This window comes from Panicum virgatum, chromosome 5N, assembly GCF_016808335.1.
Source record: "Panicum virgatum strain AP13 chromosome 5N, P.virgatum_v5, whole genome shotgun sequence".
NCBI lineage: Eukaryota > Viridiplantae > Streptophyta > Magnoliopsida > Poales > Poaceae > Panicum > Panicum virgatum.
Window position 1 is genome coordinate 60,569,873 of NC_053149.1, and position 15,510 is coordinate 60,585,382.

At 50.3% G+C, this 15,510-nt stretch overlaps 2 protein-coding genes across 2 annotated transcripts; both read left to right on the forward strand.

Annotated features, from left to right (window-relative positions):
• The first annotated feature begins 1,234 nt into the window (after positions 1-1,234).
• Positions 1,235-3,084, forward strand: LOC120676737 (cytochrome P450 94B3-like). Its single transcript, XM_039958064.1, has one exon. It carries the CDS (start codon positions 1,352-1,354, stop codon positions 2,903-2,905), a length of 1,554 nt encoding a protein of 517 aa, XP_039813998.1. The 5' UTR covers positions 1,235-1,351; the 3' UTR covers positions 2,906-3,084.
• Positions 3,085-10,554: 7,470 nt separating this feature from the next.
• Positions 10,555-15,228, forward strand: LOC120673004 (cytochrome P450 94B1-like). Its single transcript, XM_039953674.1, has one exon. The coding sequence runs from the start codon at positions 13,438-13,440 to the stop codon at positions 15,085-15,087; it is 1,650 nt and encodes a 549-aa protein (XP_039809608.1). The 5' UTR covers positions 10,555-13,437; the 3' UTR covers positions 15,088-15,228.
• The last annotated feature ends 282 nt before the right edge of the window (positions 15,229-15,510 follow it).

Genomic DNA, 15,510 nt, shown 5'->3' on the forward strand with positions numbered 1-15,510 from the left:
ACACCGGGCCTCAGCCCATCGGCCTAGAATGACATATGGGCCTTAGATTTCGATGCTTGACAATAGTTCTGTAAGCTAAATTTGGGCCGATGACAAGATATGCTTTTATTTGTACCCCCTCCATTCCTCCTCCCTTGAGTTTTTAAGCCGTACTCTCATTTCGGTAGTAGGACAAACCTCTTTGACCAACAACATATTCCATTGATATGATATTTATTTAACGTAAAATTATATCCACAAAAGTATTTGTGAACACAAATCTAATATAGAATCATTTTATGTAAAAAAATCTATGTATGAATAGAGTTGCTATTGATCCTGGTCCTAGCGAAACAAAAAACAAGCTTTGTAAGTTCAGTAGGAGTACTTTAATTTTCACGCGGTTGACTTGATGTCTTGATCCGCAAGCCAATATTATGATAGAAACAAAGCATGTAAAAATATTTGGCATTGCACTGCCCTCTTGCCACCAATCATTCATGTATTAAATCCCTCCGGACCGGATCGGGCAACAACTTTCACTAAATTAAACGCTACGGAAACTTTCTAGCAGTTCTGACCAAAGAGGGTGTGTGTGACTTTCACTCCGTTCCCTTGGCTTGTCAGCCGATCAGCTAGCAGTGTTTTTCTTTCACATCAAATCAGCACCAGCCACTAGCCATCAGCCAGTCAGCAATAATTTTCTCTCATAACAAATCAGCACCAGCTACCAGCCACAACCACAGTAATTAGTCTCTGGGCTCACATCGACTTCAACCTTTGTGCGTACTGATTTGGCATCTCAAAAATTACATAATGGTTGAGTTTTTTTATTAGAGTATGCTTCTCGCTTTTTTCCCGATTTTTATGCATAATCTACCATGTGCAACAAGGTCCAAGGAAGCAATTACCCTAATAAATGCTATCTGAAATGACAATTATACATATTAAATATATAAATGAGAACTTTCATAAAATTAATTAGAAGTAAATAACTATAGTCTTGATTTTTTTATAAAAAATGAAATGTATTCTTGTGACTGTGTGAAAATAGAAAATAATAATAATGCTAGTAGCAACAAAACTATATCACTTTAAAATATTTTTGTTTAGATGAGTGCCATTATTTTATCACAAAATTAACATTATAGGGTACGAGGCCAATCAGTTATTAAATTTTGAATCATGCATTCGTGCATTGTTACAAAAGAAACGCACGGACGGAGCCTACCAAGATATTTGTACGAGTAGCGCACAATGAACATGACGCGAGGTGAGCTAATCGAGCTCACGGGCCGGTAACATAAAACGAGCGATCCTTGGCCGCGAATCACCGGCACCACTCGCAAGTCGAAGCCAAATCCAAATCGGCATGGAACTTTCCCTGACACCACCCCTTGCTCTCCAGCTCCTGCTCCTGCTCCTCCTACCCCTCCTCCCTCTGTTCAGTTTTCTCCTGCGCCGGGACCCCAAAAAGCAGCCTCGTGCTCATGGCCTCAAGGCCTACCCGCTCCTCGGCACACTCCCGCACTTCGTCAAGAACCAGGACCGCTTCCTCGAATGGTGCACCGACGTCATCAAGCGCGACCCCACGCACACCATGTCCTTCAAGGCGCTCGGCTTCACCGGCGGCGCCATCACCGCCAACCCGGCCAACGTCGAGCACATCCTCAAGACCAACTTCGCCAACTACCCCAAGGGCGAGGCCACGGTGTCCATGATCGAGGACTTCCTCGGGCGTGGCATCTTCAACTCCGACGGGGAACAGTGGCTGTGGCAGCGCAAGGCCGCCAGCTACGAGTTCAGCAAGCGCTCGCTGAGGAGCTTCGTCGTCGACGCCGTCCGCTTCGAGGTCGTCGAGCGGCTGCTGCCCCTGCTCGACCGGGCGCGCCAGGACGGGCGCACGCTGGACGTGCAGGACGTGCTGGAGCGCTTCGCGTTCGATAACATCTGCCGCGTGGCGTTCGGCGAGGACCCGGCGTGCCTCGCCGAGGAGAGCATGGCGGCGCCCCAGAGCGCCCAGTTCATGCGCGCCTTCAACGACGCGCAGAGCGCCATCACGGCCCGGTTCCTGTCGCCGTTCAGGTCGCTGTGGCGCCTCAAGAGGCTTCTCAACATGGAGCCCGAGAGGCGGGTGAGCGAGGCGCTCCGCACCATCCACGGCTACGCCGACCGGATCGTCCGGGAGCGCCGGGAGAGAGGCGACGCCGGGCTGGCGGCCAGGGACGACTTCCTGTCGCGCTTCGCCGCGAGCGGCGAGCACAGCGACGAGAGCCTCCGGGCCGTGGTCACCAACTTCCTCCTCGCGGGGCGCGACACGACGTCGTCGGCGCTGTCCTGGTTCTTCTGGCTGGTGTCCACCCGGCCCGACGTGGAGGGCAGGATCGTGCGCGAGATCGCCGCGGTGCGGGCGTCCGGACCGGGGAGCACGCGCGCCGGCGCGGCGACGTTCAGCTTCGACGAGCTGCGCGACATGCACTACCTCCACGCCGCCATCTCCGAGTCCATGCGGCTGTACCCGCCGGTGGCCATGGACTCGCACAGCTGCAAGGAGGACGACCTGCTGCCGGACGGCACGTTCGTCGGGAGAGGGTGGCTGGCGACCTACTCCGCGTACGCGATGGCGCGGGTGGAGGACGTGTGGGGCAAGGACTGCGAGGAGTTCAGGCCGGAGCGGTGGCTCGGCGAGGACGGCGCGTTCCGGCCGGAGAGCCCGTTCAAGTACCCGGTCTTCCACGCCGGGCCGCGGATGTGCCTCGGCAAGGAGATGGCGTACATCCAGATGAAATCCATCGTGGCGTGCGTGTTCGAGAGGTTCGGCCTCCAGTTTGTCGGCGGCGAGGAGCCGCCGGGGCTCGTGCTCTCCTTCACGCTGCGGATGGAAGGCGGCTTGCCGATGAAAGTGATCGAGAGGTCGGTAATCTAGGCTGGACTTGTCCACTTCGTCGCTAGCCGTTGTTCCCACTTGGAGTTTTTTTAGATAAGGGAATATTAATATTCCCACTTGGAGTTGGTCCGGCAAATAATAAGTGATGTGGGGCTTTCATTCTTGGAACATAGTTTCATTTTATTTAAAAAACATAGTTTCATAGAAATTGCATTGGAGAATAGGTTGTGGCATAGTGGGCCATGGCGGGTGGTCGGGGCGGTTTCTTAAGCCTATCACAACAGGCAGGAAACAAAACTCCCATTAGGATTTGCCTTAGGATTCAGAAGCATAGAGCGGTCAGATTAATAAAAAACTATACCTTCCTCTACGTGATGGAGAGAGCCCGGCATTTGCAGAAGAATGAGTAATATGGTCGGTTCCTATACTTGTTTGGGGGCGCAACTAAAATATTTGAAATGTGAAATCTCATAATGCAGTTGAAGCACTTTAATTTCATTAGCTATTCACCTAGGGCCCACATCTCCCAAGTGACACTTATGTCTGGCCAAAGCCTGACATTGCATTTCAGGATTGCCGGACCTATGTGACAATCAAGACAAGTACAAGAAGTTGAGTGTCAATCAAGACAAGTACAAGAAGTTGAGATATGTTAGGAGCCGTTTGGATCCTCTCATTGAAATTTACTTAATAAACTAGGTTATTTTCCTTACAATTTGACATCCCATCATTTTCCAACCACTTTTCAAAGTTTAAAGTTTAGATATAAGCCTATCCTAAATTCATATAGTGGAAGATGAAAATTGATTCTACACCACCAAGTTATGTTTCTATTCCGTAATTTATAGCTTACTCATCTATAGTAGAAATATAGCCATAAGTATCTCACTCATATGGCCAACAATAGTATTCTCTATATAATCATTGTTGGGGATCACCACCACGCAAACCGAAGGTTGCCCTAGACTGCAGGATGGAAGCCGAAGGTACCGAAGGTCACTATAGCCCGGAGGTCACCCTTCCGGCCGAAGGTCCTCGGATGAAACCGAAGATTCTCGAAGCCCGAAGGTCACTCCGAAGACCCGAAGCCTCAGAGACTCTTCAAAGAATCAAGAAGGCTCCCGAAGGTCCGGCATTAATCCGAATGTTGCAGAGGACCTTCGGGATAGCGTCCCGAGCACGAATCAGATAGAGTAGACAATTTGTGCATTCCAACCTATAAAATGACCTACGGCCCGAAATATTCGTAGAATATTCGGGGCAGGTAGGGGCATTGAGGTCATTATGTAATAAAGGTTGGGGGTATAAATACCCCCTAACCAATCTGTACTCAACACGTGCATATATGAGGGTGAAACTCTGCCGCTTTGCCTAGTACCACCTTCGTGTATGCCTTTTGCTTGGGTTACAAAGAAGCCAAGAACCCAACAAGGGCACCCACCGTATTCCCAGCTCGTAAACCAACCCTCGATGGCACAAACAAAGAGAAAACCTACCGAACCCCCCGTGGATGACACCCAAAATGGTTCCCGAACCTCCGAAGAAGACCTTTCCACACAACCTCCAGCAAATGACAACCAGCCACCCAACGAAATTGCCGAAGGCACAGATCCTTCGGGGTCCAACCAAGACGAGTTCACCGCCCTGAGTCTCCAGCTCCAAGCCTTGGAAAAGCAGAAAGAGATCCTTGCCAAACAGCTGTCCGTTCAGTAGAACACGCTAAACCGAGCAAATCAACTGGTCGAGGCCAAACACAAAGTAGAAGCTATGCAAGCAGAGATTGACAGAATGGAGAAAGAATGCGCGAGACTCAGATCAATCATGAGCAGCAACCTCCGCTGGGAGCCACTCATCAAAATGAGATACACAACATCCAAACCAACTATACCCTCCAAGGCCACTACGTCCCACCTTCGGCTGGCACATATGACCCCAACTCACCACTCTCTGCAGCCTTGCAGCACACACCATGGCCATTGGGCTACAAGCCAACGCAGCTTCCCAGGTACAACGGATCAGAAGACCCAACTCAATTCATCATGGCCTACGAAGCTACCATAGCTTCGGCTGGCGGTGATGGCCCTATCATGGCAAAATCTTTTATCATGGTCTGCGAAGGTCTAGTAGCCAACTGGTACTCCCACCAACTATCGGGCTCCATCACAAGCTGGCCTCAGCTAAAGGCGAGGCTCAGGCAAAACTTCCAAGGTTTCGGACGACTCGACCCGAACACCATAGAAAATTTCCAGTGCCTCCAAGGAGACAAAGAACCCCTCTATGACTACTTCCGGAGGTTCGTACACAAGAAAGCACTGATCCCGAATTTCCCCGAAAAAGACACAATTGCCAAGTGCATCGCTGGCTTACTACCCGGACAGCTAGCTTCGCATCTATCCAGGGAGCCACCCAGAACACTCAGCGATTTGTACGCTGAAGCAGAAAAATATGCCAGGTCAGACGCAGACCACAGACGGAGGGTCGAGCAGCGAAGGATAATGAGGCAGGCCGAGAAAAACAACTGGAACTACCAGAACAAAAACCCACAGTTTGTGTTTCCTGTGGAACCTTCGCAAGAAACTAGCCTTGATCAAGAACAGGACCCATTCATGACTCCCCCAAACAAGTCCCCCGAAGGTCAGCATAACAACTAGGGTCGTAACCATTCAGGGCATAAGGGCCGAGGCCGCGGTCGTGGTCGCGGAAAAGGCCGTGGACCTTCGAATGGACCAAAAAAGTCTTCTGCCACTTCCACGGCAGCGATTCGGACCATACAACCAATTTTTGCCCAGAGAAAAAGAGAACACTCGAACGGATGGAAGAGGAGAAAAAAAGCCAAACTAGTCAGCCACACTGCGTGGTCAGGACCTTCGGCACCATTGTTCCCACCAACACCCACACTGTACAATTCAACCTTCCAACCCATGCCAGCCTTCACCTACAACCCATACCCAAACAACTGGCCGCCTAAGCCACCAGCTTATCCCAAACCACTATCCCTACCCCCACCTCCGAGCCAGCAGCAGGCTCAGGAAGAACTATCTCCGCCTCCTCCAGGCCCACCCCCAAAGCAAGGGCCACAAAGCTCCCAAGCTTCGCAGACACGCGCTACCATCCTTCGGCATGATTATGCCCATATCCGGAGGCTCCACCTTAGAGTTCCAAAACAAAAAGCAGCGCAGAGACTACTTCAGACAAGTCAATAGCATCCTGGTCGACGGACCGGCAAAGAAAACACCCTGGTCTCACATGCCGATAACCTTCTCCGTGGAGGACTTGAGCCTCAACAGCTACCCGCACACTGATGCAATGGTCATCGAGGCCAACATTCAGGGTTGGACCATCGGAAAAATACTAGTCGACACTGGCAGCTCCGCAGACATCATCTTCTCAAGCACCTTCGATAGAATGAATATAGATAGAAACCTCCTCCAGCCAGCCGAATTACCGCTAATTGGATTCGGAGGGAAAAGGGTCGAGGCCCTCAGAAAAATTTCACTCCCTGTATCCTTCGGTGACATCACCAACCCAAGAACAGAACACATCACCTTCGAGGCCCTCAGAAAAATTTCACTCCCTGTATCCTTCGGTGACATCACCAACCCAAGAACAGAACACATCACCTTCGATGTTGTCGAGATGAAATACCCCTACCTTGCCATCTTCTACCGGGGACTCATAAACAAATTCGAAGCACTCGTGCACCAACTGTATCTATGCATGAAAATGCCAGCATCAAGAGGCATCATCACTGTGCGTGGCAACCAGCAGCTCACCAGAGACATAGAGCGTGGAGTGGCTCCGGGGCAGAGAAATGTCCACGTCCTCAAAGCCGAAAAGAACTCAGTAACTCAGAAGCTCAATAAAGAGAAAGTAACCTTCGACGAAGGGTGTGAAGTCAAAAGAGTACCCCTTGACAAGCACCTCCCGGATAAAGTTGTGACGATAAGTGCAACACTATCCTTCTGAACAAGAACAAGGACGTGTTTGCATGGTCGGCTAGTGACCTTCGGAGAGTCAGCAGGGACATAGTGGAGCATAGCCTTGACATCAAACCCGGTGTTAAGCCAAAAAAGCAAAAGCCCTGAAAGATGTCTAACGAAAAAGTTGCCGCTGTCAAGGCGGAGGTGCAGAGCTTGTTGGATGCGAAGGTCATCCGCGAAGTCAAGTACCCAACTTGGCTCGCAAATACAGTGCCCGTCAAGAAAAAGAATGGCAAATGGAGAATGTGCATAGATTTCTCCGACATAAACAAAGCCTGCCCGAAAGATGATTTCCCTCTCCCACGAATAGACAAAATCGTTGATTATGCTGCAAACAGTCAGCTGATGTCACTCTTGGACTGCTTCTCTGGGTATCACCAGATTTGGATGAGACCGGAAGATGAAGAGAAAACAAGCTTTATAACCCCCTTCGGCACTTACTGCTTCATAAGAATGCCCGAAGGTCTAAAAAATGCTGGACAGTCTTTTTCACGAATGACCTCCAAAGTTTTGGAATCACTGTTGAAAAGAAACATCCTAGCCTATGTCGATGACATCGTCATCATCAGCGTAGCACGACAAGATCACATATTGGATCTGGCAGAAACCTTCGCGAACCTTCGGGAAGCAAACCTGAGCCTCAACCCCGAAAAATGTGTGTTTGGGGTCCATAAGGGGAAGGTCCTAGGATGCCTGGTCTCAACCAAAGGCATCGAAACCAACCCAGACAAAATCGCAGCCCTCTGCAACATGGAAGAGCCACAGTCAATAAGGGATGTGCAAAAACTCACGGGTAGAATCGCCGCCCTGAACAGATTCATCCCACGCTCGGCAGACCGAAGCTTGCCACTCTTCAAAGTCCTCCGATGCTCCTAGAAATTCGAATGGGGCGAGCAACAAAGAGAAGCTTTTAGCTCCCTCAAGCAATACCTTTAGAACATGACCAAACTAATCTCTCCGGACCCAAAGGAAATACTCTTGCTTTACACTTTGGCCTCTCAGAAAGCTGTTAGTGCCGCATTAGTGGTCGAAAGAGAGACAGATGGCGCTCGCAAACAGTACCCAGTGTACTTTGCATCTGAAGCTCTGGCCGGCTCCAAGTTACACTACTCAGAGCTCGAAAAGACAGCCTACGCGGTTATCATGGCCTCTCGCAAGCTTTGCCACTACTTCGAGGCTCACAGAATCATAGCCATCTCAGATCAACCCCTGCACGACCTGCTACACAATAGAGAAGCTTCGCCAAGAATAGCAAAATGGGCCTCGGAACTATTAGAACTGGTAGTTGACTTTGAAAAGAGAACAACAATAAAATCCCAGGTCCTGGCCGACTTCATAGTAGACTGGACATTGCCCGAAGCTCAAGAAGAAGCACCCGCAGAAACTTGGACAATCCATTGTGACGGAGCTTGGCAGAACGAAGGTGTCGGGATCGCTGCAATACTCGAGTCATCTTCGGGAGAGAAAATAAGATATGCGGCCCACCTCAACTTTGATTAGTTGGCACCTTCGACAAACAATACAACCAAGTATGAAGCTCTTCTGCTCGGACTTCGCAAAATGAAAGCACTCGGTCACCAGAACTGTGTCATCAAGATAGACTCGAAGGTCATTACAGACCACATAAAAAAAGAGTCCGAAGCCAGGAAACCCGAGCTCATCCAGTATTTGGAGACCGTCAGGGCAATGGAAAAACATTTCAGGGGCTTCACAATCATTCACATCCCTCGCGCCCAAAATGACGAAGCCGACAGGCTCGCAAAGGCAGTAGCCATAAAGCAGCATCTTCCACCAGATGTTTTCTTCGAAGAAATCTCTACACCTTCGACCAGGCCAAAGAAGGAAAGCAGAATCAACACAATCTTCAGCGAAGATTGGAGGGCGCCAATAATGGCGTACCTTCGGGGACACTACGAGCCCACTGATGAAGCAGAAGAAAAAAGACTCTCTCAAAGAGCAAGAGGCTACGTTATTTCACAGGCGAACTATACAAGTCATGGGTAGTAACCCCTTGGCTAAAATGCATCCCAGTCAATCAAGGCATCGAACTCCTGAAAGAGATCCACGCTGGAATCTGCGGATCCCACATAGGCATCAGACCTCTCGCAGCCAAGGCATTCAGGCAGGGTTTCTTCTGGCCATCTGCGCTGAAAGACGCATAGAAAGTGGTAAAAACCTACGAAGCTTGCCAAAAGCTGAGCCCAAAATCAAACAAACCTTCGGAACCCCTACAACTGATAGCCCCCGCTTGGCCCCTCCATCGGTTTGGAATGAACCTCGTAGGCCCTCTACCCACAACACAAGGAAATTACAAATACGCAGTGGTGGCCGTTGAATACTTCACCAAATGGGTCGAAGCTAAGCCCCTGATAAACATTACCTCTGGAGCAGTTCGAAAATTTTTCTGGCAAAACATCATATGCAGGTTCGGAGTTCCAAAGGAACTCACGGTAGACAACGGCAAACGGGCCGTACTCTTTTCCTCACAAAGGGGGACTCCGTTCAGGAGGTGAGGTTTTTAACGAGGTGGACCCTTTGTAAATTTTATCACTATGAATGAAAATGTTTTCCCCTATCTCCGAAGCTCTCAACAGTCGAAGCAACATTAAAGTCGCAAACTTCGACCGTCAGTCGATATAAATTGCAAAATTAAGTCAGCTAGGCTCGCTTCCCTCTCGAGCCCAGCATACTTATCTAAAAGCGGATTAAACCTTCGTTCAAGACAAGGGGCTGTCGACCTAGCATTGAAGCCAAAACACCTTCACCCTAAACTTAAGTGCAACAAGCACCAAAAGGCAAGGGGATGTCGACCTAGTATCAAAGCCAAAACACCTTCGCCCTAAATTTAAGTGCAACAAGCACCAAAAGACAAGGGGCTGTCGACCTAGCATCGAAGGCAAAACACCTTCGCCCAAAACTTAAGTGCAACAAGCACCAGAAGGCAAGGGGCTGTCGACCTAGCATTGAAGTCAAAACACCTTCGCCCTAAATTTAAGTGCAACAAGCATCAAAAGGCAAGGGGCTGTCGACCTAGCATCGAAGCCAAAACACCTTCACCCTAAACTCAAGTGCAACAAGCACCAGAAGGCAAAGGGCTGTCGACCTAGCATCAAACCTAGCATCAAAGCCACAACAACTCCGCCCTAAAAACTAAAGCTTGCGGTCAATCGTTCAAACCCAAAACCCCAAAAACCTTCGCGCAGCTTCAACCAGCATGTTCAGGGTGGGGGGAGATATTTTTCTCAAAGCAAAAATATGCCCATGCCACTTAAAGCATGCGGTCAATCGTTCAAACCCAAAAACCCCAAGAACCTTCGCGCAGCTTCAACTAGAATGTGCAGGGTGGGGGGAGACGTTTTTCTCAAAGCAAAAATATGCCCATGCCACTTAAAGCATGCGGTCAATCGTTCAAACCCAAAACCCCAAGAACCTTCGCGCAGCTTCAACCAGCATGTGCAAGGTGGGGGAGACGTTTTTCCTCAGAAATAATTTGCCTATGCTGACTAAAGCATGTGGTTACGAAGCCCACACGACCCTTTCTCATCCTTAGCCACCACGAGCCTTCGGGGGAGACATTTTTCCAAAGACCAGTAGCCCGGCAGCCGAAGCTCAAAAACATTCGCCACGCACAAAACAAGTGCAAAAAACCGCAAAAACGAAAGACAGCAGTAAAAACATGGCAACCATATACATCAACCACAAGGTCAATAGTATTCTTCACCAACAAGGATATTGTTCATCTCAGATCAGATGCTCCTAGCACCGCTAGCGTTCAAAAACTCGGCGACACTTGCACTCAGATGGGCGAAGCTGAAGTGCTCCCAATCTGTCCAGAGCATGGCAACACCATCACGCCCGACTCGAAGCGGCGCCACAGAAATTGTTCGACCAGCCGGCACAACCGCCTAGCCAGGGCGGGAATATTTACATCAGTTCACTTCACAAAAAGTCAAGTTCATTTCTTAAAAACTGCAGTCCTAGACCTTCGGATTGTTCTCATCCTCATCATCTCCAGCTTGACCTGATGTCCCGGTGAGTTCTCCAGGCTCCACACCTTCGTTGACAATCCCCTTCGCAGCTTCACGAGCTAGCTTGGACTACAAAACAAGCAGTTAGAAGATGATCATCAAACAAAGAAAGCAAAACCGAAGGGTAATACCCTAACCTCTTCGAGGCGCTGGCGAGCTGTGTCCCGCAAAACCTGGCGCCCAGCAGACAGCCAGAACTTTCGCAAAAAAGCTTTTTTCACAGCCTGAATACGGCCAGTACAAGCTTCCAGCTTCAAAGGTTCCAGGAACTGATACCCAGCATCAGTAATCTTGACCATGTTCTGGCAACCTTCGTGCTCGAGTAACGCAAAAGCGTCCTCGCACGAGACAACAACAGAGTTATCAGAAATATTTGTCAGGATGTTTCCAAGTACAGCAAACTCTTGAAGTATCCAATCTAGCAAACCAGAAACTCCCAGACCTTTGGACCTCGCCAAAGGCTCAAGCTCAGATCCGAAGGTCGCAAGAGCGTCCCTCTATGTTTTTAAAGCGGTAAGGCGAGGCGAGGCGATCCACCACCGCCTTATCGCCTAGGTGACGCCTAGGCGGGCTAAGGCGGGCTAAGGCGGGACCTTAAACAAGGCGAGCCGCCACCGCCTTGTCGCCTAGGCGACGCCTTGAAAACAGAGGCGTCCCTGTAAGCCTTGTAGATGGCATCACTCTTCTCGTTAATTTCATCAATCGCATCAGTTAGCAACTGCATATTCTCTTGGGCTTCCTCTTGTAGCTTCTCAATTAACCTATCCTTTTCTGAACAATCGGACAAAAGTTTAACGGCAAGGCTTTCAGCCTTCTTCACACTATCAACCCCCTTCACAATCTCTTGCCGCAAACCTTCGATGGTCTCCTCCCGCGAGTCCAACTCTTTCTGTGCCTCAGCGATAGCAATATCCTGACGTCTAACCTTCTCCTCAAGCTCCTCGTTATGTTTCTTACGAAAGTCCTCAAGATTATGAAGCGTGGCAATCTCCTTCAATTGCTCATTTTTCCATCACCAGCTTCATTCTCTCAGCAGAACCTTCGAGCATTTTGTCGGACTCAGCTTTCGCCCTCCGAAGCAAAACCCTTCCAGCTCAAGAGCCTTTGCGTTCATCGCCGCAACCACTCGGCCAAGATCACCAGTACCATAACCTTCGAGTTTCTTCTGAAAACCTGCAAAAAACACGACCGTCACACAACCTACCACAAACATTTCACCAAAACAAACAAGTTTTCACAGCACTCCATGTGGCAAGCTCAAAAAACTGGTAGAGCTTCGCTACGATCAGAAGGCGTGAAAGCGACGCCTCACCCCCTACCTTATATAGGGGGTGAAAGTGAACAGTAACATCAACGGTAAAATCGAGAAAGATACCAAATGTCACCCAACGAAAAGTAGACACGTATGCAAAATTACCTTTGGCTCGTCCCAACCTCTGACGGAGGGAGACGTTTTTTGGTTGTAGGTGATAGAGGCTTCGAGGGTTCGGCCCGTCGGAGTCGGCCCTCGCCCGCGAGGGGCTACTGTTGGGGATCACCACCACGCAAACCGGAGGTTGCCCTAGACTGCAGGACGGAAGCCGAAGGTACCGAAGGTCGCTAGAGCCCGGAGGTCACCCTTCCGGCCAAAGGTCAAGGGATGCGGCCTAAGGTCCTCGGATGAAACCGAAGATTCTCGAAGCCCGAAGGTCACTCCGAAGACCCGAAGCCTCAGAGACTCTCCAAAGAATCAAGAAGGCTCCCGAAGGTCCGGCATTAATCCGAAGATTGCAGAGGACCTTCGGGATAGCGTCCCGAGCACGAATCGGATAGAGTAGATAATTTGTGCATTCCAACCTATAAAATGACCTACGGCCTGGAATATTCGTAGAATATTCTGAGTAGGTAGGTGCATTGAGGTCATTATGTAATAAAGGTTGGGGATATAAATACCCTCTAACCAACCTGTACTCGACACATGCATATATGAGGGTGAAACTCTGCCGCTTTGCTTAGTACCACCTTCGTGTATGCATTTTGCTTGTGTTACAAAGAAGCCAAGAACCCAACAATCATGGTAGCTTAATAGATTTGTGTATAAATTATGATTATCATAATGGAATTCAATTCCAAGGTTCCGAACGGGTCTTAGTGTATTTTACTCTTCTGCAAAACATATGGCCCTTTCTGGACTTGAGTAAATCTCTACTATTTTTTAAAGCAAGTAATAATTTCTCGATCTATCAATCGGAATCATAATCGGAACCCAAACAAATCAATTAGAATTCTAATTGGAATCCAAACAAATCAATCCAAATTCCAGTAGAAATCCTGACAATCATACCTCGTATAGTTACGGCACGACTTGTACACAAAGTGACAAAACATGAAATTGGTGGTAAAACCCGTAGCAACGGGCACTTTGCTAGTCTTAAACAATGTGAACACCTCGTGGAATATGTCATGTTGCCGTGGATCATTTGGTATATATTATATCCCTCCTGAACAGAGCAACCATCAACTTCCATTATTTTAGACAAGCCTCACACTAGCAAACTTCTTAGTTGGGCGCACATGACAGCAGATGATGGTGCCAAGTGAGGTGTGCACGCAAGAGGACGAAGCATCAAAGTATGGGAGCCGCGTGACTCCATCTCGTCCGGTACCACTTGAACCAAAGCCAATCGCCATGGAACTGCCCTTGACCTCGTCTCCTCTCCTCGTCCTGCTCCTCGCTCTCCTCCCTGTCCTCTACGGCCTGCTCCGCCTGCGCCGGGACCCCAAGAAGCAGCCCCGCGCTGACGGCCTCAAGCCCTACCCCCTCGTCGGCACGTTCCCGCACCTTGTCAAGAACCAGCACCGCTTCCTCGAGTGGACGACCGAAGTCGTCAAGAGATGCCCCACGCACACCATGTCCTTCAAGGTCCCCGGCCTCGCCGGCGTCGCCATCACTGCCAACCCCGCCAACTTCGAGCACATAGCCAAGACCAACTTCGCCAACTACCCCAAGGGCGAGGTCACGGTGTCCACGATCGAGGATTTCCTCGGCCACGGCATCTTCAACTCCGATGGGGAACAGTGGCTGTGGCAGCGCAAGGCCGCCAGCTACGAGTTCACCAAGCGCTCGCTCAGGAACTTCGTCGTCGACACGGTCCGGTTCGAGATCGTCCAGCGGCTGCTGCCGCTGCTCGAGCGCGCGGCGCGCGACGGCCGGACGCTGGACGTGCAGGACGTGCTGGAGCGCTTCGCGTTCGACAACATCTGCCGCGTCGCGTTCGGCGAGGACCCGGCGTGCCTCGCCGAGGACGAGGACGAGGAGGGCACGGCCGCGCGCCGGGGCGCCGAGTTCATGCGCGCTTTCAACGACGTGCAGGACGGCATCATCGCCCGGTTCATGACGCCATTCAAGTCGCTCTGGCGCGTCCAGAGGCTGCTCAACCTGGGGCCTGAGCGGCGGCTGCTTGAGGCGCTCGACACGGTCCACGGCTACGCCGACCGGATCGTCCGCGAGCGCAGAGAGAGAGCGGAGGCCGGGCTGGCGGGCAGGGACGACTTCCTCTCGCGCTTCGCCGCGAGCGGCGAGCACAGCGACAAGTCTCTCCGGGACGTGGTCACCAACTTCCTCCTCGCCGGGCGCGACACGACGTCGTCGGCGTTGACCTGGTTCTTCTGGTTGGTCTCCGGCCGGCCCGACGTGGAGGACAAGGTCTTGCGCGAGATCCGAGCGATGCGCGCATCCACTCCGGCGGACGCGGGCGCGGCGTTCAGCTTCGACGAGCTTCGTGAAATGCACTACCTCCACGCCGCCGTCACCGAGTCCATGCGGCTGTACCCGCCGGTGGCCATGGACGCGCACAGCTGCAAGCACGACGACTTCCTGCCGGACGGAACGTTCGTCGGGAAAGGGTGGCAGGTGACCAGCTCCGCATACGCCATGGCGCGGGTGGAGGACATATGGGGGAAGGACTGCGAGGAGTTCAAGCCGGAGCGCTGGCTCAGCGAGGACGGCGCGTTCCAGCCGGAGAGCACGTTCAGGTACCCGGTCTTCCACGCCGGCCCGAGGATGTGCCTCGGCAAGGAAATGGCCTACATCCAGATGAAATCCATCGTCGCATGCGTGTTCGAGAGGTTCAGCTTCCGGTTCGTTGGCGGCGAGGAGCGGCCGGGCCTTGTGCTCTCCTTCACGCTGCGGATGAAAGGCGGCTTGGCGATGCAAGTGAACAGGAGGAGCTAGGCAATCCAGGATATTAAAATGTTACCTGATGTATTGTTTCGTAGTGTTTGTTCTCGTTTCTTTTGGTTTGAGTCGTATGACTGCGATCGATTAACCACTGCTGAATAGATTCCTATCTTGAGGTGATTCAAATGTATATTAAGTTAACTAGTCTATCAACCCGTGCTTCCGCACGGGCTAATTAAAATTAATATAAAAATAAGATCAATAATTTTAATTATCTATCTCACGTCCTTTTTTATCTATTAAATATCTAAAATATATATTTGTCATTATCTAGTTACAATAGATTTCATTTTGCATAACTGAATTGATATTCTTATCTCTTCCATCATACATGAATATACAGTGACATATATCGTAGGTAGTAATATAAATAATATATTAATAATGATAGAAATAATAATTTAAAATTTTATATTG